The sequence below is a fragment of the Cygnus atratus genome, chromosome 30, assembly GCF_013377495.2.
Source record: "Cygnus atratus isolate AKBS03 ecotype Queensland, Australia chromosome 30, CAtr_DNAZoo_HiC_assembly, whole genome shotgun sequence".
NCBI lineage: Eukaryota > Metazoa > Chordata > Aves > Anseriformes > Anatidae > Cygnus > Cygnus atratus.
The window spans coordinates 67,358-91,243 of record NC_066391.1 but is presented as its reverse complement, the minus strand read 5'-3'; the positions used below and the strand labels follow the sequence as shown (position 1 = coordinate 91,243).

Below are 23,886 nucleotides of genomic sequence, written 5' to 3'. Positions count from 1 at the left end.
CTCGCCAGGTTTTTTCCTTAAAAACCAAAAACTGGAGACCAAAAGCCAAAGGAGAAACGCTGCGCGACGGGAGCAAGTTAATGTTTCGGATGTGCTCGAAGTAACACCCGTTTCTTTTCCTTACAGACTTTTCTTTCGGTAGTAGCTTCAAAAATGAAGGTCAGAGGGTTCAGCTGGTGAAGAAGTCCCGAACACCTCGAAGGGTCGACTCTGATTTAAGGTAACTGTCGCAGCGAGTTCCACTACTGTGCAAATAAGTTGGGGGGTGGCAAGGTGTGGCTTATTTCCTGTGTTTTGGGGGCAGAAATGTCTCTTCTGGGGCAGTGACGGTGACCAGAAGCCTGATGTGGCGGTGAGCTCAGAGCACGAGCTCTGCTGACGTGGGGCCAGGCTCCGTCCTGGTGGCTTTATTACGTGGGGGGATTTCAGTGCCTCGCTGACAGCAGGCAGGAGAGGAGGCTCGCAGGAGGGACAGGAGCAGGGGAGAGCTGTGAGGAGGGAGTGAGGGCGGTAAGAAGCTCCCCAGCTGCGCTCTAACTCCGAATTACCCATCTTTGACCATTTCTCTGGCATTTTAGAACATCAGACGCATCCTGGAGGTATCTAGCTTCCCCTAGCGTACCCGTACACCTTGCGTGCTTCTCCGCCAAGGCTCTGAGTGAGGCTGGGGGCTCTGGCTGCTGTCAAGCCCGCACCGGCTGCTTCTTGCTCCCCTGGGTGTTTTGGGGTCCTTGTCTCGGAGTTGCTGTGTCACCCGGCTCAGGAAAACAGGGCGCAGCCGTAACGCCTCGCGGTGCCTCTTCTCTGAGAGCTCGCTCTCCCAGAAGCGCTTTGTTTCTGGTAGCTTGCCATCAAAATGCTCAGTAAAAAACGGAAAATTACCCCAGGTATCCAACTATTGTTGTTTCGTGACTTCAGCTTTAAAAGTTCCCGGTTGGCTTTGACACCTGAATACTTTGGCACAAGCGGAGTGGGAGGAATATTTACCGCCAGTCGCGTATGGTTACGGCCACGGCCCGGGCACGGCTAGCGATTGGCTTGCTCAAGTCTCCTGTGGGAAAATCCATGTTTTAAATACGCATGCCAGCCGTTCTGCGAATGCTCTGACCTTGGAGCTGCTTTTTTTTTTTTTTGATAGCGGACAGCAGGAAGGAAAATAGGAAAAATAAACCCTCGCTCTTTCCAGGAAAAGGAAAGGAACGGCTCTTGTAAAGGCTAGGCTGGCACAGAGGGCGTCGCATCTCCTTCAATCGCCCTTTTCCTGGAGGGTAGGAATAATACCTCCCTTGAGCCGTGTCTGTGGGGTGCTTCACACACCAGCGCTGGTGATGAGGGATGAGTGGAGCGGGCAAAAGCTGCTGCTCCTGAGCTGTGGGCTCGGCTCCCTGGTGGATGGAGGGAGGAGCTGCCGCTTGGTGGTGCTGAGGGCGTCTGGGTTCGCCGTGCTGGGTCTTTGTCCGTGAAGTCCAGCTCTGCTCGTGAGCCCCTGGTGCTGGTTTACAAGCCAACGCAGTTGCTTTTCACAAATGTTTTTGGTTGCTGGGATCATTCATTTTCAGGAGCAAATGGATCCCGTCCAGAGAATCGCCTTGGTAACTGAACGTGGGTGCAAAGAGGATCTGTTTGAGTTGTAAACTAAAATATGTAACCGCGCCGAGCCAGGAAGAAAGCTGATAAAATATTCACTGCGAATTTTCTGCAGCGTGGCCCAAAAACTGCCTCCAAATTGTGAGGCCGTACCAAGTGCAGCCTGCTTGTTTGGAACATTTCTGCTCGGCTCAAAGGGGCGGTGGAAGTGAAAAGCAGCGGCGGTGCGGAGCCTGCCGTGCTGAGGAGGATGTTGGTGGCCCTGCAGGCGAGGAAGGTCTCAGCTGTGAGCCATCACCTCGATTTCCTAATGCCCCATCTCTCCTCTGCTTCTTTTTGAAGCACTGGTGTTCGTGAGCCAGCTTGCCACGCACGTGTCCTGCTCGAACATCCACCCTGAAGAGGTTTCTGGGAATCTAACGCCGTGCAAAACCCAAACAAGCGACAAAAGCTGGGCTGGGTGTGTGCTGCTGGACGTGTGGTTGGTGTAACTTAGCTCAGTAAAAGCTGATTCCTCTCTGGTCTCTCAGGTGTGGCAAAAGCTTTCCTTTTCCTCTTCGTTCCTTTTCCTCCAGCGGACTGGAGGCTCTTGGTGGCAGGGACCTCAGTGCTGAGCATGTGGGAGCCGTAGTGCAAAAAGCTGAGGATATTTAAGGTCGCGATGCTGGGTGTGAACCCCCGCAGACCTCGGTTTGATGTTACCTCACTCACGGAAGGCTGAGCCTAGGCAAAGGCTCCCGGAGAAACAGCGGGGACGAGGAACAAACCGGAGGGAGGATTTTCCAGCTGCAAGGCTGGTTCCTGTTGCGTGTCCTTCCTGGAACAGAAGGGGAATCCCCAGCACTTAGGATGCAAGAAGAAATAAATCTCTTCTAGCAGTGAAATCTCTTCTAGCAGTGAAACCTGCAGTACTCAGGGCCCAGAACGGGCCGGAGCAATTCAACGTCCGACCCCGGAGCTCACACCGAACGCGAGCGGCCAGCATCTGAGGCAGCCAGAAGCTGTGAAATTAAGCAGGAAACGCTCAAATAACACCCGTACATCCAGGTAGCTGCGGAGGTCAGCGCCCACGTCGGCGTGCGAGCGAGGATTAGGGCTGCTAATAACAGCCTCCTGCAGCATGACCGCTGGATCGGCTCCAGACAATGCCGTCTGCCCGGTGGCATGAATGCCGCTCTCCCCAGCTGCCTAAATCGGTCAGATGGAAAAGTAATCCTGTTTGTGCTTCCCCACTGACACAGATTGCGTAATTAAAGTGGGGCAGATCTGCTGTGAATTTGAATTACCTTCCAGCGTATTCTTTTTTTTTTTATTCTCCTCGTTTATAGCCGAGGTGGGATTGGAACTGTTAGGAGTTACAAAGGGCAGCAAATGTCCACCGCAAGCTGTTGCGTGAGGATTTTGTGGTCTCGTAGCCTCCCGTTTCTGCAGGGCATCGCTGGGATCCTGTGGAAATGGAGCCGCACAGAGCTCCTCCAGGATAAGGGCTGCAAATGCCCAGATGCAGCTAAATTCACTTAAATTGTGCTTTGCTGCCCAGAACGTGCTTCCTGCTCTGGAAACTGCACTGCTGCAGACCAGAGGAGGTGAGAGGGAGCCGGGGGGAGCTGCACAGACCTGATCCAGCAGGGATCCAGAGATCTCCGCGATAAGGTCGTGGTGATCGCGGGAGATCTGTGGGCTCCAAACCTTCGCTCCTCGGCCCTCCGGGCTGAGCTCGGGTCAGACGAGGACGCCTGCCGTGTGGATTTGGTTAATCCACTGCAGAACCCAGCCTGCTCCGACGGCACCGTGTGGGTGTTCCTAAAGCCATGGTAAGGGAGGGGTAAGAGAAGGAGGCTTTTCCACACCTGTACCAGGAGCGTGGGGATTTGGCTCTGAGTAGTCTTGGAATAAATCAGTCCGATTTAGCTTGCTGGCTCGTGAGGCGGCTGTCGCTGTGGCCTCGAGGAGAGTCGGGGAGTTCTGGCCTGCTTGAAAACCCATGGCATTTAAAAAACCCGTGGCATTTATTTTAGGGGTATTTTCAGAGCTGCCTTCAAGAGCGCTCTGCGTTACGGTTGTAGGGTCCTGGTGGCTAAACCCCGAAACGTTGGGTTAGTACAGAACATGCTGCTTCCACCAGCTGCCGTGGAAGGCACGAATTTCCTCCGATATCCCAGCTGGGATATTGGTTGAGGTGAGTAATTACATCTCAGGTGTTGAAAGAAGCCGCAGCAGTGGCAGCGTCCCCCTGCTGCCAGCGGCTGCGTTATAAGGGACTCTCCCTGTCAGATCAGTTGTGCATCCCCTTCCTGGGCTCAGAGAGCAAAACCCTAAAAAAAAAAAAAAAAAGAAAAATACACTCGTGTACCTGCGTGCTCGCTGCACATCAGCCTCTGAGGCTGAGTCACGGCCTTAAACCCTCGCTTACGGTCTCGGTGGAAGCATTGCAGGGTGAGGTCAGACTTGGTCCCCTTCTGGCTTTCACCCTCTGAACGATGCTGGGAACCAGTTTGCAAACTGGAACGGGTTTGGGTGTTGTGGTGCTCACACCTGGCCCCACGCGGGTTATTTCTGTCATCCAGCAGGACTGGAGCACGGCTCCAGGTCATGACCAGCACTGGTGGGCTGGGGCATTGCCTCGGGCACGTAACCGGTGCTGTATTTTGGGGAAAAACGCTCGCTGGGAGGCACGAGCAGAGGTGAGAGGAGCAGAACCACTTCTCTTTTCCTTCTGCTTAATAAAAACAGCCACCTTTAGTAAACTAGCCCCGGTTTGATTTTGATTTTTCCCTGTGTAGGAAGTCTGGGGTCTTCTTAATAGAGACGAGAGGCTCGAAAAGAAGCCTCGGAGCTCACTTAAAACATTTGTCCTTTGTTTCCTTGCTCTCGTGAACTGCCTGACGGGGCTAGAGGCTTGTCTCAAAGCTGCTCCTTGTCCCAAAGAGGCGTAATTTCAGGTCTTCTGCCCTCTTCCAGCTCGCTGTTGTAGTTCCAGTTTACTCCGCAGCCCTCGCTAGCCAGCGCCCTGCTCCCTTTTCCCCATCAAGTCCTGCGGAGTCGAGTTGTTTCGGTGCGAGCACAGACGCCAACTTCTTTTCCAACCACTGCTTCCCCACCTGTAGAAGCTCCCTGCTTTTACAAGCTGAGCTTTTACTGCTTTTATTTCTTGGCCTCCTCAGCTCCATGGCGTGGCTGATGCCCCGTTACCCCCGTGGGGGCGTCGTGACCGAGCCTGGGGCGCTCTGCTTCTCTTAACGGGGCCGATCGGTGTCTCCTGGAGCACTGCACGGGCCCCGGGGTGGAACAGCCCGGTAGCCACGTGGGAGGCGCAGACCCCATCCATCTCCATCAGCATTTTACGAGGCCTCTGCAGTGTGCCCGGCTCCCTCCTTTGTTGCTGCCCGCCCGGGGAAGTTCGCCGCTGAATCGCGGTGCGGGAGCCTCAACGCCGGCTCTGGTCGCGTCTTTGGGATGCAGCAGGAAGCGGGGAGGGAGAAATCCCTCTGCAGGCTGGGCTTTACACGTGCTTTTAGGCTGATAGCCCGGCAGGTCCTTGAGGAACAAGTGCTCTCCCATCTATCCGTCCCCCTTTTTGGTGAGCTGCACGTAGGGGGAACAAAAATAACGCTTATCAGCGTGGGAGCCGGGGGAGCGCATCTCAGGGATTTTCGGCCAGAACTCGCAGCGTTGATTCGTTGGAAGATGGTTTTGGCAGGGAACAGCATGTGCTGGGCACCAGGAGCCTGGTTTTTAATAACAGCAGCAGCAGCTGAGCATCCGTGTCCTAAAGGGGGGAAGCCGCTGCGCTCGCACGGCAGCGTTCAAAGAGCATTTGCAGGGATGTCAAGCGCAACAGGCTGAAAACAGCCTCGAGGAGGCTGTAAAGGGAAGAATTGGGAAGTTAGGAAACATCGAGCTTGCCCCATGCTGTTAAAGCTCGGGTCTCTGCCTTCCCTTTTGTGTATTTAAGATACGGGGATGCTCATTACACGTGTTGATCCCCTCCTCCTGGCTCAGCAGGGTGAGAACTAAAGGGAGTGCTGGCCACCACAGATCTGATCGTTATTCCCATTATTCCTTTCAGCTGCCGGATTTTGCAGCCCAGCCTTCTTTTGCAGGGTGTTTGTATGTAATAGAGGCAGGGATGGGATTCGTCGTACAGCTGAAACTTTGCGCTTTAGCTCTGGATCTCAGTTTGCTGTTCCCTTCACCCACGCACCGCTCTGCACGTTTGCTCCTCTCCTTTATTTTCTGTCTGCGCTTTTCCTGCAACACCACCCCGGGGCATGTGCGTGCCTGCAGCGAAGCTGTCCCCAACACGGGCTTGTGCTGGGCGTGAGTCAGAAGTTTTAAACGCTGGCTTAACTCCAGCCATTCCCTTCCTCTGCATCCCCCTGGCTGAAACCTGGGCCTTTTTTGCTTTAAAACGACATCGGTAGCGACTGGGAGCGATTGGGACGGCGGTGGAGGGCCAGGGGCTTGGCTCCGGGGTCCGCCGCCCTGCAGCCTGGCTTCGTGCGCCGGTGCCGGCAGTGAATCAGCGCTTTGGGGGTGAGTCACGGCGCTGTCATGTGCGGTTCCAGCTGGGGACGAGCCGAGAACAAAGCCTGCAGGAGACAGCCTGAAACCGGAGCAGGGGGCGCGGGCTCCTGCTGCTGCGCCTTCCCCTTTGAGCGAAGGCTCAAATTCGGTCACTGCTCCACGCCCAATCTGCTCCAGCTCGTCCCCGCGCGCCTGGTGCAGCGGGATGCCCCACGAGACTGCGCTGCCTTCCTGCTGCTGCTGCTCAGTCAGGGGCATCTTAAACCTCCTGCGTCATCTGAAAGCAGTGCTCACAGGACGTCTGTTTACCTGAAATCAGAGCGGGGGTGCTCTGCCAAGGGCCCCAAACCTTGGGTCTGGTGATAGAAACCCATCCCTGACCCGCTGGGCTCTTCGGGGCAGGCGCTGAGCTGCCAGCGAGGGATGTGTTGGGGTGGCTGCTGTGAGCGGGCGGTCATCCCCAGCCTGGGCTTTGCCTCTCCGCCTTCCTCCTGAAGGCACCGCTCAAAATAAAACCCGCTTTCCGCTTCGCTAGCACCCACCCGGGGGGGCTAATGGCCTCAAAGGAACCCCCGTAAAAAACCTACAAGGTCGCTCTGCTGCTTTACAAGGCTCGTTTCTTTGGGGCTTTTGTAAAAGCTTAATTTATGACCTATTTGTTTAGGCGGAGAGGAGGGAGGGGAAGCACGCTGGAGCGCAGCCTGCCGGCTCCACTTTGCCCCCTGCTGCCCCGCGCGTGGGTCTCAGGGCGTTTTTGGGGCCGGTCACTGCCATAACGGGAGCGACCCCTTTGGGATTTCGTCCTGCTCCTGGGCCTGCCCCCTCTGTTCATCGCCCGCCTCCTGCTTTGGTCTGAGCCATCGCCCTTCCCGACACGAGCAGCGCATGGAGAAGGAGCAGCAATGTGTGGATAAGGAGCAGCAGCGTCTTCCTTGCCTCCGCTGCCCTCTTGGAGCGGCTCCCCCACAACGCTTGGGGTGTTCCTAGGGCCTTTTTCTGCCACCCCAGCCCTGCGCAGCCCTTCCCTGCCCGAGCTTTTGCCAACCTTTCAGTTTCCCCCCGCACCTCCTCAAGCGTTTCTGCCTTCCTCCGCTGCCTGCTTCTGGACCCCTGCCTCTCCCCGATGGCTTTGTCCTCGTGCAGGGACGCTCCCGGCCTTCCTTCTTCTGCCCAGCGCCTAAATTCTCCGGAACAATTTCCATCCTGCTCCGCTCGGCGGTGCGCAACGGAGGAAAACCCTTCCCCGGAAGCCGGATCCCTGCCTCGGCGCAGCCTGGCACTACCCTCTGCCGGCTCCCGCGCCGCATTACAGCCCCGTCCCGCCTCGCGGGGCCGCCGGAGGAGGACACAAAATCGGGTTCGTTGCAGCCAGAGCTCAACAAACTCAACCACGTGGCTCGGGGGGAGCGCGCCCCGCCCGAGTTCGAGCCGCCCCGCGCTCGATAGCATCTCGGCGTGAGGCGGGGATGAAATGCAATCTGCCCCGCTTCGGGGAAATCGGGCTGGAATGCGTGATGAGCAGATAAGCACAAAGCAAGGGGAGGAGAAGCTGCCTGCGATATTCTTGCCCACTGGCCTGAAACAACCCTTCCCGGAAAGCCATCCAGCGCTCAGGGCCGCTTTTCCTGCTGCGTGCTTCGCCTCATCTCATCCCACCTTTATTTACCGGCGCACGGAAAGCTTTTGGGGTGGTCTGGTCGCAGGAACGTGGCAAGCATCGCTCCGGGTTTTCACGGTGCCATAAATCACCGAGAAGGCACAATGTGGAGTAGGGTGTTCGGCCTCTTAGTAAGGCTTCCCGCTCACAAAACGTGGTGGTGGTGATCCGTCAGGGGCTTTGTCCTCTGTGTAACCTATATTGATACCCACAGCCCGAATTTATAATTGGTAATACGGGTTACACCTCACTGGACGGTGAAGTTGGGGTTCACACCCTCCATCCTGCTGCTCTTTGCAGTTAACTGCGGGTACTGGGCTGCAGTCAGCTCTCCAGCGTCGGTGTTTTGGGTCCGAAAACGTTCCCTGTCCCAGTCGCCGCGTTTTTTTAGGGAGAGGTGAAAGGAGGACCTGGGAATACCCTGACCACACGCAGCAGCATGGGTGATTCTGTGATACTTGGGTAATAACGCGAGAGGAGAGCTGTAACGTAACCACCCGCACAGAGGAGAGACTCAAAGCATCCCTTAGTGGTGAGAGAGGGCAAAGGAAGGGTGGAAAATGGTGCATTTCCAGCTAACGTGCTTAAAAAAAGGCACGGGTGCCTTAGAAGGAGTTCCCAAGAAGAGACTGCTAGGGTCTTTCAAGTCAGCAAGAAGACAGTGAAAAAGATGGAGAGTTAAACTGGGTGCAACGCTGAACTGCCTCGACAGGTGGTTAGCATCTCCTAAGTGGAACGGGAAGAAATTAAAACAGTTAGGACGTGTTTTCCCTTGTCTTTAAATAAAAATAAACCTCCTTCCTCTGACAGTTGGCTCTCGGAGAGCTGGTGTAATAGGGAGCAAAAGGAAGACACCTGATTGTAGGCCTTGGGGTGATGAATTTGAGGAGGGAGCTTTCCAAAAAGGTGGCAGATGCCCGGGGAAGCCTCAAACAGCAGTGCCCGTTCCTTGTCTGCGTGTCGGTGTCTTGTGTTCGCAGTGATTGAGCATCCAGGTGTCTGCGGGCTCCTCTGCTTTGCTGAGAGCCAAAAACGGGCTATTTGTATAAAGAAAAATACGGTTCTCTGGAGGTAGCCTTCGTTTTTGATGCCTCAGATTAATTGCTTTGTTTGTTTCATCAGATACAGTATCTAAAGGCATTTGTGCCTGAAGCCACGGAAGATAGATGGACAAGCCAAGCAACTTCTGACTCTGCATCATTTTCTGGGGCAAAGTTATATGGCAATGTATCCTACAAGGTAATGTAGCCCCTGCAGTGAGTAAAGAGGGATTCCTTTGGCTTGGCTGCTGGGTGATAGGGACAGTGCCTCACTCCTTCCCCACGCCACCCTCATGTCCGACCCAGAGGGATCAGCACAAACCCAGAAGCAAAATTCAAGGAATTTTGCAAAGAGAAAATCCAAATTGCTTCCAAAATCACGTCACCTTTGAGTCAGGTCTCCCCCGCGATGGGTCCGCGTTGTTACTGGGGAGGAAAGCCAGGTGCCAAACAAAGCTCTAAGCGAGAGGTTTCCCAGGACAGCTGAGCCAGCAGCTCGCTGGATGTGACACTTGGGATCTGCATGGCAAAATCTGACACCAGTGACACATCCTAGGGGAGCAGAGGGCACAGCTTGGGCCTGCGGGCAGCGTCTTTGCTGAGAGGTGCTTCGGCTTCCTCAGAGCCCTGAAACCGAAGCCCGTGGTCCTTGTGGAGGCCACGCATGTATGTCCAGACCACGACCAGAGGCACGGGGGCTGCTAATGGCATCAGAAAACGGGGCCAGATGCTGCTTGTGAGCGTTATACTCAAGGCGAAGCATATGTGCAGAGGTTTGCTCCGCTGAGTTGGTGCCTCAGCACGGAGCAGGTTTTCCACACCACACAGGGCTGGCAGAGGAATGCATTAAAAAAAAAGTCCATCCTCACCCAACTGAGCAAGGACTTTATGGCCCCGTGAGCAAAGATGTGCCCCGGGGCTGACGATTCCTTCCTCAGTTTCCCCAGGCGTCACTCGAAACCGGTGAACAAAGCTCTCATTTAACTCAGTCTTGCACAAAATGTATTATTGTCTTCTCTGATTGCTTCAAGCGTGCTATGTTGGCCCAGCGTGACGTTATTGTCACTTCTGGGTATGTGCATGGGAAGTGTTGTCCCTGGAGGGATGCCTTAGAGTCAGCAAAAATGTCTTTTTATCAATTTTTATCAACTTTCTGGTCTTCAGGACGACGTTAGAATTCCCTACCTCAAGCAGATAGCATGCACGCCCCACACAAGCGGGTCTGCCTGCTCTGTAGTTCAGCTGAAGCGTACTAGGGAGGTTTAACGCTCGCTTAAAAGAACAAATTGAGCAGCAAATTTTGGGGGAGCCGGCGTGGTGGTGGAGCAGGGAGGAGCTGCAGTGCTCCGGTGAACTGAAATGGGGTAAAACTCATTGTCTTGTGCTCCTCCAGCCAGAGCGCTGTAACGAAAGGCTCGCTGGCGCTGCCTTAACTTCTCTGCTTGTGTGGACGAACCAAACCTTTCAAAAAAACAACCTGTTTTTTTTTTGGCCGGAGCCGAAACTCCGTGTTCTGGGGCACCTGCAGAGTGCTGGTGGGGGTTGTGCTCGTTTTAGCCTCGTAACTGAGAACGTTCAGCGAGGCCGCGGCCGCTCTGGAGCCCTCGCTGAGCAGATCGGGCAGGAACAAGGATACGCCTCAGAATGCCCATTATTACCCCAGGATCTAGAATCCTGACCCAGTTCATTCGCTGGGTGCCCTCGGACACCGTGCCAGCGTCCCCAGGCGCGCGGGGTGCCTGAGCTAGCCTCCCGAAGGTGCGCCGGGTTTGTTTTAACGCAGCGCCTCGCCGCAAAAGCCGGCTGGGAAGTGACCCGTGTGCGGTGCCGTTGTTTTGCAGGGTGTCTGGTGAGGAATGCAATGGGATCAATAGCATGTCTGCGGAGAGCGGCCCCGGGACGAGACTGAGAAACCTGCCGGTGATGGGGGATGGACTGGAAGCCACCCAAATGTCTACGACGCAGGCGCAGGCGCAACCCCAGCAAGGCAGCACCGTCGGCGTCAACCCCCCTCCGCCAGAGACCTCCAACCCCAACAAGCCCAAGCGCCAGACCAACCAGCTGCAGTACCTGCTCAAGGTGGTGCTCAAGACGCTATGGAAGCACCAGTTTGCGTGGCCTTTCCAGCAGCCCGTGGACGCTGTCAAGCTGAACCTCCCTGTAAGTAGAGGCTGAGCGAGCAGCCCGAGTTTCCCCTCGCGTAACGGTGGGAGGAACGGAACCGCGCGCGTCCGCCCTGCCTCCAAAATCTTGTAAGAAAAGAGCCCCGAGAGGCCAGACTTTGGGTGGTTCAGCTCCCGGTCTGGCTTTTACAATCAGGAGCAGTCCTTCGGCTGGGACACGGAGGAGAAAATACGAATAACATTTCAGGAGCCGGTTGATGTTTGAGGCCGGGTCACCAGCTAGCCGTCTGTCCCTTCCTAGTTAGGCACCAAAGATCGTTAAGCGATAAATCCCTCAGCTTGGGCTCTGCCTTGCTGGTCCCGAAGCCCCCACCACGTGTGCCTTGTGCAGTTTGGTCCCCGTCCCTCCTGGGCAGGAGGAGTTGGAGAGCAGAACCCAAGGAGCCAGCAAAAAGCACAATTTCGAGCTAGCTTCCTGTAGTAAATCACGACAGCATCCCTGCTGTGTGTCTAGATCCTGTTGGTTCCCACCAGAGGAAATTTGTTCCTCTCCAGAAGCTCTCCTTTGTATGACGTGCCTCTTTTTTTTGCAACCTGCTATGATAACACCCACTTCTCTCGTCTGTTTTACTTTGAAGATGTAATAAATATATAATCTATTGCCTAAGCATCAGGCGATTTAATTTCTTTGCATTGGTAACAGTCTCACGGTTGCATCTAGAGATCGCTGGTTCTATAGCAACAGACTTTCAGCCCCTTTTTCTAAACATGATGCCTAAAATAGAAACACCTTCTCGTGTATTATCTGGATGCACTTAACAGGCTCGAAGTAAATCTGATTTCCTCGCTCCTCCGTCTGTTACTGCATTAGGCGTGTGACCTGTTGCGAAGGGTCATTTGTTTCAGATTTTGGGAAACTGCTCGGCTCCGTTACAGCCCCAAAACCCACTTTCTGTGCTTTTTTGTGCCTCTGTCTGCTGAGGGGTAAATTACTCGCCCGTGAGGCTGCTGTGCTGAGTTACAAACACCTCGCTCCCTGGAGGACAGCACAGCAAAACCACTGATCGCCCGTGTTTGCCTTCTCCTACCCAGAGCAGACTGGGGTACGGGCTGAAAAGTGTTTGGTGGAGTTTTGCCTAATGTTTAATTATAAATCACACCTGGAAATTAGCTGATGGGGGCTAAAAAAAAAAAAATTGAGGAGGGATGGAGACTGTGCCGGAGCTGGGTTTGGAGAATCTAATCCAGGTGGGCTCGGTGCTGAGCTGGTCGAGGTCTCACCTCCGTGATGGTGATGTTTTTGGGTGCCAGGCTGACTCGTACCTCTTTGCCCTTTGCAGGATTATTATAAGATTATTAAAACTCCTATGGATATGGGAACAATAAAGAAACGCTTGGAGAATAACTACTACTGGAACGCTCAAGAATGTATCCAGGACTTCAACACAATGTTTACAAATTGCTACATCTACAATAAGGTAGGAGAAGTTCCCGAAAATGTATTCTCTGTGGGAATCCTCCGTTCTCATTGTACCAGCTCAGAAACGCTTGCATTTGTATTTTTAATGGTCCTTAAAGGGAACACCGAGATCGGTTTCTTTAGAAAAACAAAGGGGATTAAGGTGGTGGCAGTTCAGGCACGTGTGTCTTCTGCAGAGAAGCAAGGCAGGGACAGAGCTGGCTTAGCAGCATTCCCTCCCAAAAGAATTAGTGGAGACGATCAGTTCAGATGTAGTTTGTTTTACAAATCGCTTTTCAGAAAAGAAAAATTACTTTTTCTTGGGATATGACTTGAGCAGAGCTACAAGTGTGATCAAACAAGTACTTGGAAGCAGCCTTGTAGGTCTGTCTGTCCTCCTTATTTTCTGTAGCTTTGTTACAAAGCCATCTGGGTGGTTTGAAACCCTGAAGTCTGATGGTGGGGAAAAACAAGTCGATATTCAGAGCAGTGCGTTGGGTTGTGCCGTGCCTGGCTCTGGCCTCACGATGCACTGTGGAAGATTCCCTTGACTGAGAAACAGCTTTGTAAACACTCGTGCAAATGTCTGGGGCGCAGGAAGGAGCATCTCGAGCGGGGCGTTTGCCACAAATGGTGGCGTGGGCAACGGAGCCCGAGTGGTTTTGGTACTCCACGAAGATGGGGAATCGTCAGATTCTCCGAGACTGAAACGGGCAGATGTCAGCTGCACCGAGCACAGGAGAGGCAGCTCGTTACCGTGCTGAGTAACACAAGAACAGCAAACACAAACCACAAGTTTACTGCTGGCTTCAAAATGAAAGTCAGGGAGATGCGGTCAGGGCGCCAGGCTTTTCTCCAGCGTTCCCTGCCTGCCTCCGTCCTTCCCACGGCTTGCCTGAGCGGCTCAGTTCCCTCTCGGTTCCTGCTCTTCTGTTTCTCCCAGGTCTCGTCTCTGGCCCTCAGCCTCTCCCTGTTGCTTCACCCCTGCGTGTTTTGACCCTTTTCTCCTCCTCCCCTCAGAAATGTTGCACAAGACCTTGTCCTACTTTGCTCCCAATGCACTGTCGTTAGTGGAAGTGCTAATGGCAGCAGCTCCCGTGGTTCCTTTCCTCCATCCTTGATTATCCAAAGTCACTTCTTTCTGTGCTCCTCTGATGTCCATAATGACTGCTACAGGCCGCTTCTCCAGGTTTGCACACCACCCACGCCCTCTTTAACCACATAACAACTTCTGACCCTTACATTACTGGGCATGTTTGACTTTCTTTGGGTTTAACGTTTTTTTTTTTGGTCTTGTTTTGGTCCTTCACAATCATGCCCTTGGCCTTTGCCTTTTCCACTTCGAGCCAGCATGATGCAACTTGAATGGGGCTTCAGATTATTCACACACACTTCCTTATTCTTTGCTGCCACACACTTGCATGTTTTCCCTGCTTTCTCCCTGATATCCCCGGTCTTCCCGGTTCTCCATTGGTCTCCCCGGCCAATCTGACCCATCGGCAAGCGCGGTTTTAACCGTCCTTGTGCTGATCCACGGGGCTGGGGCCGTCTTGTCGTCTTATCACCCTGTCTTGACACCAGCAGCCGTTCGTTCATCATCTTCTCATCAATCCAGGCTCTTGTTCTCTTGTCGCGTGCCCTTCCCTCGCTGCCTCTTTTTCTCGCTGTCAGCAAAACAAGGCAAAAAGACTTCAGACCAAGATCCAGTGCTTGTTTTTGCCCACTCCTCCCCTCCGCTGGCCCTCCTCCCTCCGTTCAGGAAGCAGCCAGTGCTGCAGGCAGGTGAGGTCGGCTCACTCCGAAGTGTATCTGGTTGTGCTCTGTGTTAGGTCCCTGCCCACCCCCTGCTTTAAAATGCTTCAGGGCAAGGACTCTTCTGTCTGTTGAGACTCGGGGCAGTATCCCCTTCACTGTTGGGCTGTATCGCAATGGAAATAGTGCAAAGAAAGGTAGAGATGCTCTAAGGGAAAGCTCCACGAATTATTCAGCTGGGAAATGATAAGAATTACAGCATGCAGCCTGGGTTTCACATCTCTCCTTTGCCTCACAAAAGCTGTTCTGAAATGTTTCTCTTTCTCTTTTTTTTAATTTGCGGTTACAATTAATGTTAAATGGAGAAAAGCACGAGCAAAATCTTCAAAGCAACGCTGATTTGTTTAGATTCTAGCAGTCCTCTCTCTGTAGATGTGTGCCTTGTCTAATTTATTGTATCTGTTATTCATCCAGCCAGGAGATGACATAGTCTTAATGGCAGAAGCTCTAGAAAAGCTTTTCCTGCAGAAAATCTCCGAAATGACCCAGGAGGAAACTGAAATCGTTATAGCCCAGACAAAAGGAAGAGGACGCGCGCGGAAGGAAGCAGGTACGCTGCTCGCCCTGCCGTTGCATCGCGTTTGCCGTCAAGCCACGCTCACTGCCACGCCGCGTGTCGTGGCCACGAGTCCCCGCATACAGACCTGGCTCTTCCCGCTTAAATCGGGGCGTTTAATTGAGGGGCTAAAGCCCACCAGCGCTCCACGGGCTGGCTGCGGTCGTCGGTGCTCGCAGGGTGCCTCGCTCTGTGGAGCAGGGGCCTCGAGAAGGATCTCGAGCTGGGGGGGTAAGGAGCGTGGCCACCCAAGGCTCTTGCATATGTGCGTGAGACTCTTGTTGGTGAAAAGGAAGGGCTTTGCAGTGTCTTGAGACTCCCTTGTCCATGGCTTCTTTCCTTTTTGGGGGGCGGAAGAGTGCTGGGGACGGACTTGGCAGTGATCAGAGCACTGCTGAGGCACGTGCGTGGCTGGGACCAGTGAAAGGTTGTTGTTCCCCGCCTGCCCAGCAAGGTGAAAAGCTGAGAACGAGAGTCAAAGTATTTCGGTTGTACGGGCAGGAAGCTGAGGGGGATTACGAAATACCACTCGCAGTGCCTCTAGGGTAAATGACAGCTGTTAAAAGTAAACGAGCAGCACGCACGCTGCCGGATCAGATCTCGGAGTCATACACTGCTTTCTGTGTACGTCCGGACGTACTCAGTGTTGTAAAAAAAATGCCGCGTTCTGTCCGAAAAGAGTCGGTGACCGCAGAGCTGAGAATGATGTTGAGAAGCTGCAGCTAAAGAACGATGACTCTGGGAAGCGAAGGCTTTGCAGCGATGGGAATCCTCACGTGGGCAGCAGCAGAAACCAGCTGCAAGCATCCTGATGCGCTGACGTCCTCCTTGCACACACGCAGACTCCTTCGAGTCGCAGTTTTCTTAGCTCGTTCCTTAATTTTGCGGTGATTGTGGACATACCGTGTGTGTTGGCACTAAAATAACTCGGCGTCCTTTGCAAGGACGCGTTGCCACATGCGCTAGTCCCTGAAGTGGAATTCACTTTGTGCAGACCTGCCTCTGCTCCCCTAAAATCCCAGCTGAGGCCTTTTTTTGGGGCTACTCCTATTTTCCGACCTTTAGCCGGGCTTCGGCCGGGGTGAAATTCCAGCCCAAACACTTGAGGCCCTGCACAAAGTTGAACTGCAGCACGTTGAAAGCCATTTAAAAGTTACAAATCGATAAAATTACATTCCGTGCTTTTGTCTGTGTACATCTTAAGACTTAATGATTTAGGTTTTTTTGTTTTTTGAAGCTTTTTTCCTGGATTAGTAAATTATGGGACCAAAAGGTACCATTGTGCTCATCCAGTCCAGTCCTCTGCCTGCTACGTAACGTGAAAGAGTAGTACCAACACCGCCTCGTTTAGAAGTCTGTCTTGTAGAAGAACATCTAAAATAGAGTGGAAAAAAAAATCTCTACTGGCACTTTTGAGAAGGAGTTCGCTAGCTAGTTGCCACGTTACATATTTTTCGTAATATGTCTCTGCTCTAATCCCTGAACCGCTGTCTCCTCTTTAAGTAACTTTGTTATATTGAAGACTCCCGTGTTTTCAAATCTGTGTTCTCCCTAATAACCGGCTTCTTTCGCTATAAGGAATGTTTCCAATCTCTTAGTCCTCCTTTACAGCTCTTCTGTGAACCCTCTCCAGTTTTTCACATAAATAACTGTGGACACCATAACTGGACACAGATGTGACTGCTACTAGAATACTGTGCCAAATGCAGAGGTAAAATAGCCTTCCGATTCCCCTGTTTACACCTCAAGGATTTCATTAGCTCATTTTTGGCCATAACATCACCCCAAGAGCTCAGCTTCAACCGATTACCCCCCATGCCCTATAGTCTCTTCCCGACGCGGAGCTGGCAGAGCGAGACGTCCGTCCTGCGGGGCCGCGCCGCGCACCTCGGTCTGCGAAGGCGCCAGATCATTCATAACGGGGCTGAGAGCGTCCCGGCCATGACCGATCTCAGCGGCACCCCATCAGAAAGCATGTTCACTTTGGTTTGGAGATCCAGCTCTTGAGTTAACGTGTGTCATGTCGACCTTGTGCCATCCTCATTTCTCTGACCAAAACCGCTGTGCGATTCCGAGGCGATTGCTTTATCAAAGTGTCACGCGCAGGAGCGTGCCACTGGCGAGCTTGCAGTGGCACCAAAAAGCTGCTCAGCTGCTTTGCCCCGATTTATTTACTGTCCGTGAGCTTGCACGAGCATCCTGTAACCCTTGCGGAATGCTTTGTGCTGTGAACCTCGCGGCCGTCCCGATCCTTCCTCAGCCTCGCCGTCAGACCGATGGTGTTGCGATCGAACGGGCTGTTTTCTGAGGTTTCGAGCGAAAAGCAGCAGTGGTGGCCCAGGGAGCTCCGTGGGCAGCCCTCAGAGGGCGCGGGGGCGAGTAGAAGCCAAAGTCTGACCTCGGGGGTTGCTGTCGAACCCCCTCCTTGGGAGCTGCTGGAAGAGAAAGTGCTTCTGTGCCATCAGCAGCAGTACTTACGAAGTCCCTTGAGCCTTTTCTGCTCATTGGTTGTCGTCTTTCCGTACCGGAGGGACTTACCTTAGGTGTCTTTTTTGTCTACAACACCGAAAGAAAAAAAGAAGTCACAAGTTCTAACATCTGGAACTGCTTTAATCGTCGGGGCCTTATGCGTTTTTCCTTCCCTTTGCAGTTTTCCTCTGCTTGCCACTAACACGTCTTCACTGCTAGCAGCTCCTTGGCCACGGGGAGCAGATTTGGAAGCTGACTGATGAAATTTTTCCTGCACGAGACGTGTGACCCGAACACGATCGCTTGCATTTGAGATTTTTTTTATTGCTGTTTTTTTTTTTGTTTGTTTGTTTTTGTTTTTGGCACTCTCCCCCATTTCTCTACCCTGTTATCGCATTCTGACCGTGTGTGCAAGGAGAAACCCTCCTCGCTCAGGAAGTTTGTTGACCGTGACCTTTCTCAGCAGCCCTTTCTTGTACTCCTGATGCCGTGAGGGTTAGCATTCACAAGCACGCCCGCTGCGTCGCCTCGGCCCGCGGCTTGGTAGGGAGCTGAAGCGATGCCGCTCGCTGAGGACGAATGCTCGGTGAGCTCAGCTCACACCAGAGCCTTCGCCTCTTGTTTTACGAGCTCTGCTTCGGCTCGGGGAGCGGTGGGCTCAAAACGTGCTGGAAAAACGATGCCTGCCAGGGTTTTTGTGAAATAACCCGTTTGTGTTAGGAACTTCTGCAAGGCAGGAGGCGAATCGTGTCTGCTCTACCTGGACATACCGCTGCCCAGCTGCTCTCGATCATATCTGTGAGTAGCACATGCGCTGGAGGATGCGCTCTCACTTCCCAAAGCTCATTCCTGCTCCCGGCAAAGCACAGGAGCGTGGTCATCGCTCTGCTAGGAGCTGAAAGCTCCCAGGTTTATGCTGCCAGCAGGCTGCAGTTTCTTTTTTGCGGATGTAAGCTCAGCAGCTCGCCCGTTACCACGCAACGTTTCTCCGGTGGGATCGCAGCCGCTGCAGCTCCCGGGAGCAGGTCTGGCTGCAGCTCTTCTCTTAACAAATGCAGTTTGGGGACAGCCTCGGAAGGTCTGCTGGGTGGTCCGAAAGGCACGATACGGTGAGCACCCGCTGACGTATCCCTCGCGGGAGATTCTCCCTGGTGAAAGAGCAGCCAAAACCCAGTCCTTCTGGACGGGTACAGCTCAAGAGCCCGGCTTTCCCTTGGGCATACAAATTCAAGGCCTCTCAGAGGGCCGTTTGATACCTGGCAGGAGGTGCTCCTGTAATAATGAGCCGCTGCTGCCAATCCGCCTGCGGGACTGGGGACTTGGGGCTGGATCTGGCTTTGCTGATGCCTCCGTCTCGCGCTGCGTCCCGGCCAAGCATTGCAACTCGGAGGGCGTTTCGCAACGCCTTCCACCGGAGAGTTTGGAAACTTGCTGGGAGCTTTGCCCTGCAAAGAGGCAGCAGCTCCGGTCTTCCCCGGTGCCAGGGTCAGCGCTGAAGTTTCCTGCTCTCCTGTCTGGTGTTCGAACCTCTGCGGTTGCTCCGTGTTTGATGTGATCTAGCGATGAGTTTGCTCGCTAGCTGTCGGGAGAGATTTCCCCAGGACAGAAGGGGTTTGGAGGAGTTGAGCCACCAACCAGTAAGAGATTCCTGCTCTCGATAACAGAGTATGGTTTGGCTCCAAAATTAGAGTCAAGAACCAGTGCCTAGGACAAAAGGGCAGGCAGGGGAAGATGACAACACTCAGCTCCGTACCCTGCCTCCCCAAAATCTTCTGTAAGGAGAAGGGGAAGAGAGTACGCCTTTGGCCTGGTCCTTGGTCCTTTGCTGAAGTGGTTTTGGTACAGTTAGGTCCTGAGTTTCTTCACCATTTCACCTAGCAAGCTGTACAAATACTTCTCATTAAGGAAAACGTGACGACTGTTTGTCCCTGACTGGTTGCTCAAGAACAGGATCTGCAAAGTATTAATTATCTAACGAGCAATACTATTTAAGTGGCGAGAGCGCTCGTTATGAAACATTGTTTTCCCGTTAAAGCGATTGAGTTGGAAGAGAGAAGCAACGCTTTTCCTTTCTTTTCTTTCGGCAGTGACATCCAAGCCAGGATCATCGACGGTACAGAATGCGACCCAGGCGGCGTCCCCGGCGCAGACGCAGGCTCCGCAGCAGAACCTCCAGTCCGCGCAGACGACTCATTCCTTCCCTTCTGTCACCCCCGACCTTATCGTCCAGATGCCAGTAATGACGATGGTGCCTCCTCAGCCTCCTGCGCCACCTCCGCCGGCCCCCCAGGCCCCCGCTCCGCCGGCTCCAGCCCCCCAACCCATCCAGCCTCACCCTCCCGTCATCCCCACACCCGCTCAGCCCGTGAAGGTGAGTGGTTCCTGCGGTCGTGGCTCGGGATCGGGGTGGTTCGGTGCCTCAGCTGGGTAGGAAGAGCTGCAGCGCTGGTGTCCGTGCCAGGTCTCCACCGCTGGAGTTTCATTTTAAGGCAGACGACCGCAATTTGGTCAAAAGATTCCTGTTTGGAAAAGGCTTCCTCCTCTCTGTTGAGTAGAAAAGGAGCCTGTGGGGTCCCCTCTTAGACACAAGTTAGCCAGCACGAATTCCACCCAGCCTCGCGTGGAGTTCATCCTCTGGAAACCTTCCTTATTTAAGCCGTACGTGACTCAGGACGAAATCTCAGCATAGTGAAGTGACTCACGCTCTTGACCTTTCTTGGTACGACAGAGCTAATCCGCATGGTTTTCTGCAGAGCTCGGTGCAGGCAGACAGTATCTCGAGTATTTAGGGGAGGCCTTCCAACTTCCACCCCGTAGCGCTGCCTCCGTGCTGCAGCTTGAGCCCGAGTCGCTCTACGAGGAGCACAACTCGGTCGAAGACAGCGTACGGCCCTTGGTAATCCTGATTTCTTTCTTGCTTGTAGACGAAAAAAGGAGTGAAGAGGAAAGCAGACACCACAACACCGACGACCATAGACCCAATTCATGAATCATCATCGCTGCCTGCTGAACCCAAGTCCACCAAGCTGGGGCCGCGGAGGGAAAGCAGCCGACCGGTGAAGCCCCCGAAGAAGGACGTCCCAGATTCCCAGCAGCACATGGTAGAGAAGAGTAGCAAAGTGTCCGAGCAGTTAAAATACTGCAGCGGCATCATCAAAGAGATGTTTGCCAAGAAGCACGCTGCCTACGCCTGGCCCTTCTACAAACCTGTGGATGTGGAAGCACTGGGACTGCACGACTATTGTGATATCATTAAACATCCCATGGATCTGAGCACGATCAAAGTAAGCTCAGCTTCACGGGAGGTGTGGGGAGGTCGGGGGCTTGGCGGGCGTGGATCACGCAGGAGACGACGACTCCTCCCGGCGCGTGCGCACCCAGCACCTTCAGATGTCTGCCAGGCTTTTCTTGGCCCTAGGTTTCTCGTACATTCGGTCCCTCTTATTGCCTGTTGCTGTTATCATGACATTTGGGAAAAAAAAAACAAACAACCCATCATCCTTCCAGAAGGGCTCTTAGGAAATGCTTGCCCGTTTTGGTTTTTTTATAGAAAATTTCCATTACTGTCTAAATCTACGCTTTCTGTTCTTAGCCCAGGAGATGGCCTCAGAGAGCATAAATTACACTAATCAGGGAATTGGATTTTAAACAAAACATGTTCTATTCTCTTAAAATAAGGGCCCGTGTTCCTGAAGTTGTCTGAATCAGCCTTCTGTTAAGCAGAGGTAGGTTCTGCTGCCGATAGGCTGGCGTCGCGGATTTTAGAAATGTGACTTCAAAGTAATCCACGTTTCCACTTGAAGCATTAATTCGTTATTTACAAGTCTTTTACTTCTCAGCTCTGTGATGAACTCACCTGTAAGCAGAAAAGGTTAGGGCTGAATCCTGCTTCACCCTATTTGGGCTTTTATTTTACAACGAGAGGAGGGAATTCTTCCTTCCCGCAGCCTTCTCCTCACTGAGGTTACGCCAGGTCTGTGCGGGGATTTCAGCTCTTCCTTCACTGCTGCACTCAAACCGTTTTGCTGAAGGGTGACTTAGGAGCACGTTTCTCTTCCCCTCTGTTCCGTCGAAGGAGTTGCAGTGGCAAAAACCGTTTTCAGCCTCGCGTTTGGGATCTTTCTGAGCCAGAGCTTGGGAATGCGTTATGAAATTCTTTGCTTTGGCTCAGTAATGCAAGCACGGTCCGGGCTGATAGGCACATACCATGCTGCCCGGAGTAATTGCCACCTGGCTGCGTGAAATGAATTGCTGATGCTGGCTCCGGGCGCTGGTGGCCAGATGTTTCCCCTCTGCAAGCGCGCCATCAGCTTCGGCTTCCCTCTTGGCAAGCGCGGCAGAGCAGCGAGCGAGCCCTCGGGACTGTGCTCTCCTCGTCTCCAGCGGACAAAAACCGAGTCAATCAGCAGATGGTGCAGGCAAGTGTTGATAAATCAAGATCTTCATGCTCCTTGGCTTCGTACCTTGGCGCTCACGTCCCGTTCGGTAATACACAGAGGCTCGTTTCCAGCCGTGAAGCTTTGTAGCTCAGGCTGCTTGCCCTCTGATCGACAGCAGGCTGCAGGGCTGCCTTGCAGAACCCCCCAACGCTGCAAACAGAGCGCTGGTGGTATCGCCGTGCGCCTGTCTGAGCTCACCCTTGGCAGACATCACCGAGACAGCTGCTCGGCTTTCTCCGTTTGCTTGTTTTCAAGTTCAGCCCCTCTTTCCCAGAGAGGGCGTGAGATCTGCACGGGGCTCGGGAAGCCTCCGCGCTCAGCTGGCGTCGCCCACCGCTCCCGGCTGGATGCGGCACCATCGTCTCAAGCCTCTGCCAGAGGCATTAGAGCAGATCTGGCTCCTCTTAGGTCAGGTGTCGGCATCCCACTCTGCAGAGGTCGGCTTTCTTCCAGGATAGGGAGGCTAGATGGCGAGCTTGGGAACCCCAAAAGCGGGCATGGCGATTGAATCCTGTCCCCAGTGTCTTAGCCTCAAACAAAGCTCCTTTTTCAGCTGACTCTTGAGCACAACCAGCTCTTCCTCCCAGGGAATCCATCTGAGCAGAGCTGGTTTTTGCTAAGAAATGGCCTTGGGGGTGTGCATGGAGGTTCAGTGCCTGTAGGTCAGACAGAGCCAGGGTTCAGTGGGCGATCCTGGCTGCGAGCGCTGCTTCTCTGATACATCCAGCACCAGCATTCATTGTCATCTGAAGGGGGCCTGAAGAGCACGTTGCCCCCTCTTGAACACACCCTGAGTTATCCTTAAAGATGCCCATGGTCTGCTCCATTTTTTTTTTGTCAACCTGGTGCGATTCTTCCTTATTTGTTCCAGTGCAGGGAGACGCTTGGGCTTCCAAAGCCTCCACGGGTGCCACGGTGCTGTGTTTGTTCACTTAATTGGATTATTGCATTTACACCCTTAATAGCTGAAAGTTCTTTTTTCTCCCCTCCTTTCTAGTCTAAACTGGAGAACCGGGAATACAGAGATGCTCAGGAATTTGCAGCCGACGTGCGATTGATGTTTTCCAACTGCTACAAGTACAACCCCGCCGATCACGAGGTGGTGGCGATGGCACGGAAACTGCAGGTAAGACCCGCGTCGCGTGGCCACCTTCAGTTCTCAGGGAATGCCTGCGTCTTCCTTTCCTAATTGCTCTGGCACAAGTGGTGCATCATTTCCAAATAACATAAAGAAATAACATAAAATAACAAAAAACGTAAAGAAATGCCGGCACGGTAAGCAAATCTCGCTGTGGAAGCGATAGGAGCGGGCTGACTCAGCCCGATTTGTATTTGCCTCATTAAACTATTTTGTTTCGTAGCATCTTTTTCTTGTCCTCTTATCTTTTTGGTAAAGGAGTGGGAAAAAAAGGTAAGGCTCTGAAACGTCTCTTTCCTCCTCGAGAAACCTGTAGAGAAAATAGGGATCGTACCCCCTTCCTGGTGCAGTCGTTGCAGTTACCTTCTTGATCATCCTTACAGTGCAGTTTTATACTCCACTTGCTCCTGCAACCTTTGTAATGAATGGTGTAGCTGAAAAAGAAGCCGCGTACATTGAGCGACGTTTTTGCTTGATGCAGAAACTGGTATTCCAAAAAAACGCCACAACATCTGGGTTCCCTTGTTTCACTTCAGTTCAGAAGCACGTCGCTCCCGCGGGTCTGAGCGAGACCGAGCTCTTTTCGGGAGCCGTGCAAAAGCTTCTCTTAGCAGTGGTTCTTCACCGAGAGCCCTCGGCCGCTCCTGCTTTGCACGTTTGACCCAAGCATTTCGGCAGCTTTCACTGAGAAACACTTGGGGATTCCCTGTCTCTCTGTTTTCAGGCAGGTCTTTCACTTAAATGCTGATTTCTCCCCCGTTTTTGCTTTCTGAGGGCTGTGGGTGCAGCTGTCGTTTCCTAAAAATTCATGCCGTCTGTCTCTTGGTCCGTCCTGGATAACTTTAGCGCGTCAAACCCGACCCAAACTGAGCGGCAGGAGGCCTTCACGTGCGGTAACCTCCCAAAAGCCGCGTGGAAACGCGTGCCGGTAGTGGAAGGAGGGGATGCAGGATGGGCTCAGCGGGGCTTGTTCACAGCACACAAGGTCCGGGCTGGACGGGACGAGAAGTGTGCAAGGACACCAGGGCTAAAGCTGCTGGGAAGAGGCTTTGTTCACGTGCTCATCATCACCGTGGGGC

The 23,886-nt window shown here is 53.4% G+C and overlaps 1 protein-coding gene across 3 annotated transcripts in view; it reads left to right on the top strand.

The window, feature by feature from the left end:
• BRD4 (bromodomain containing 4) overlaps window positions 1–23,886 on the top strand; it is a 61,496-nt gene that overhangs the window by 14,623 nt on the left and 22,987 nt on the right. For all 3 annotated transcript variants that reach the window (XM_035572195.2, XM_035572196.2, XM_050716025.1), the window contains exons 2-9: window positions 127–220; window positions 8,894–9,010; window positions 10,653–10,971; window positions 12,275–12,412; window positions 14,620–14,755; window positions 19,318–19,601; window positions 20,155–20,514; window positions 22,667–22,795. In XM_035572195.2, the coding sequence (XP_035428088.2) occupies window positions 8,991–9,010; window positions 10,653–10,971; window positions 12,275–12,412; window positions 14,620–14,755; window positions 19,318–19,601; window positions 20,155–20,514; window positions 22,667–22,795 (1,386 nt within the window). In that variant the 5' untranslated portion in view covers window positions 127–220; window positions 8,894–8,990. The remainder of the gene's footprint in view (window positions 1–126; window positions 221–8,893; window positions 9,011–10,652; window positions 10,972–12,274; window positions 12,413–14,619; window positions 14,756–19,317; window positions 19,602–20,154; window positions 20,515–22,666; window positions 22,796–23,886) is intronic.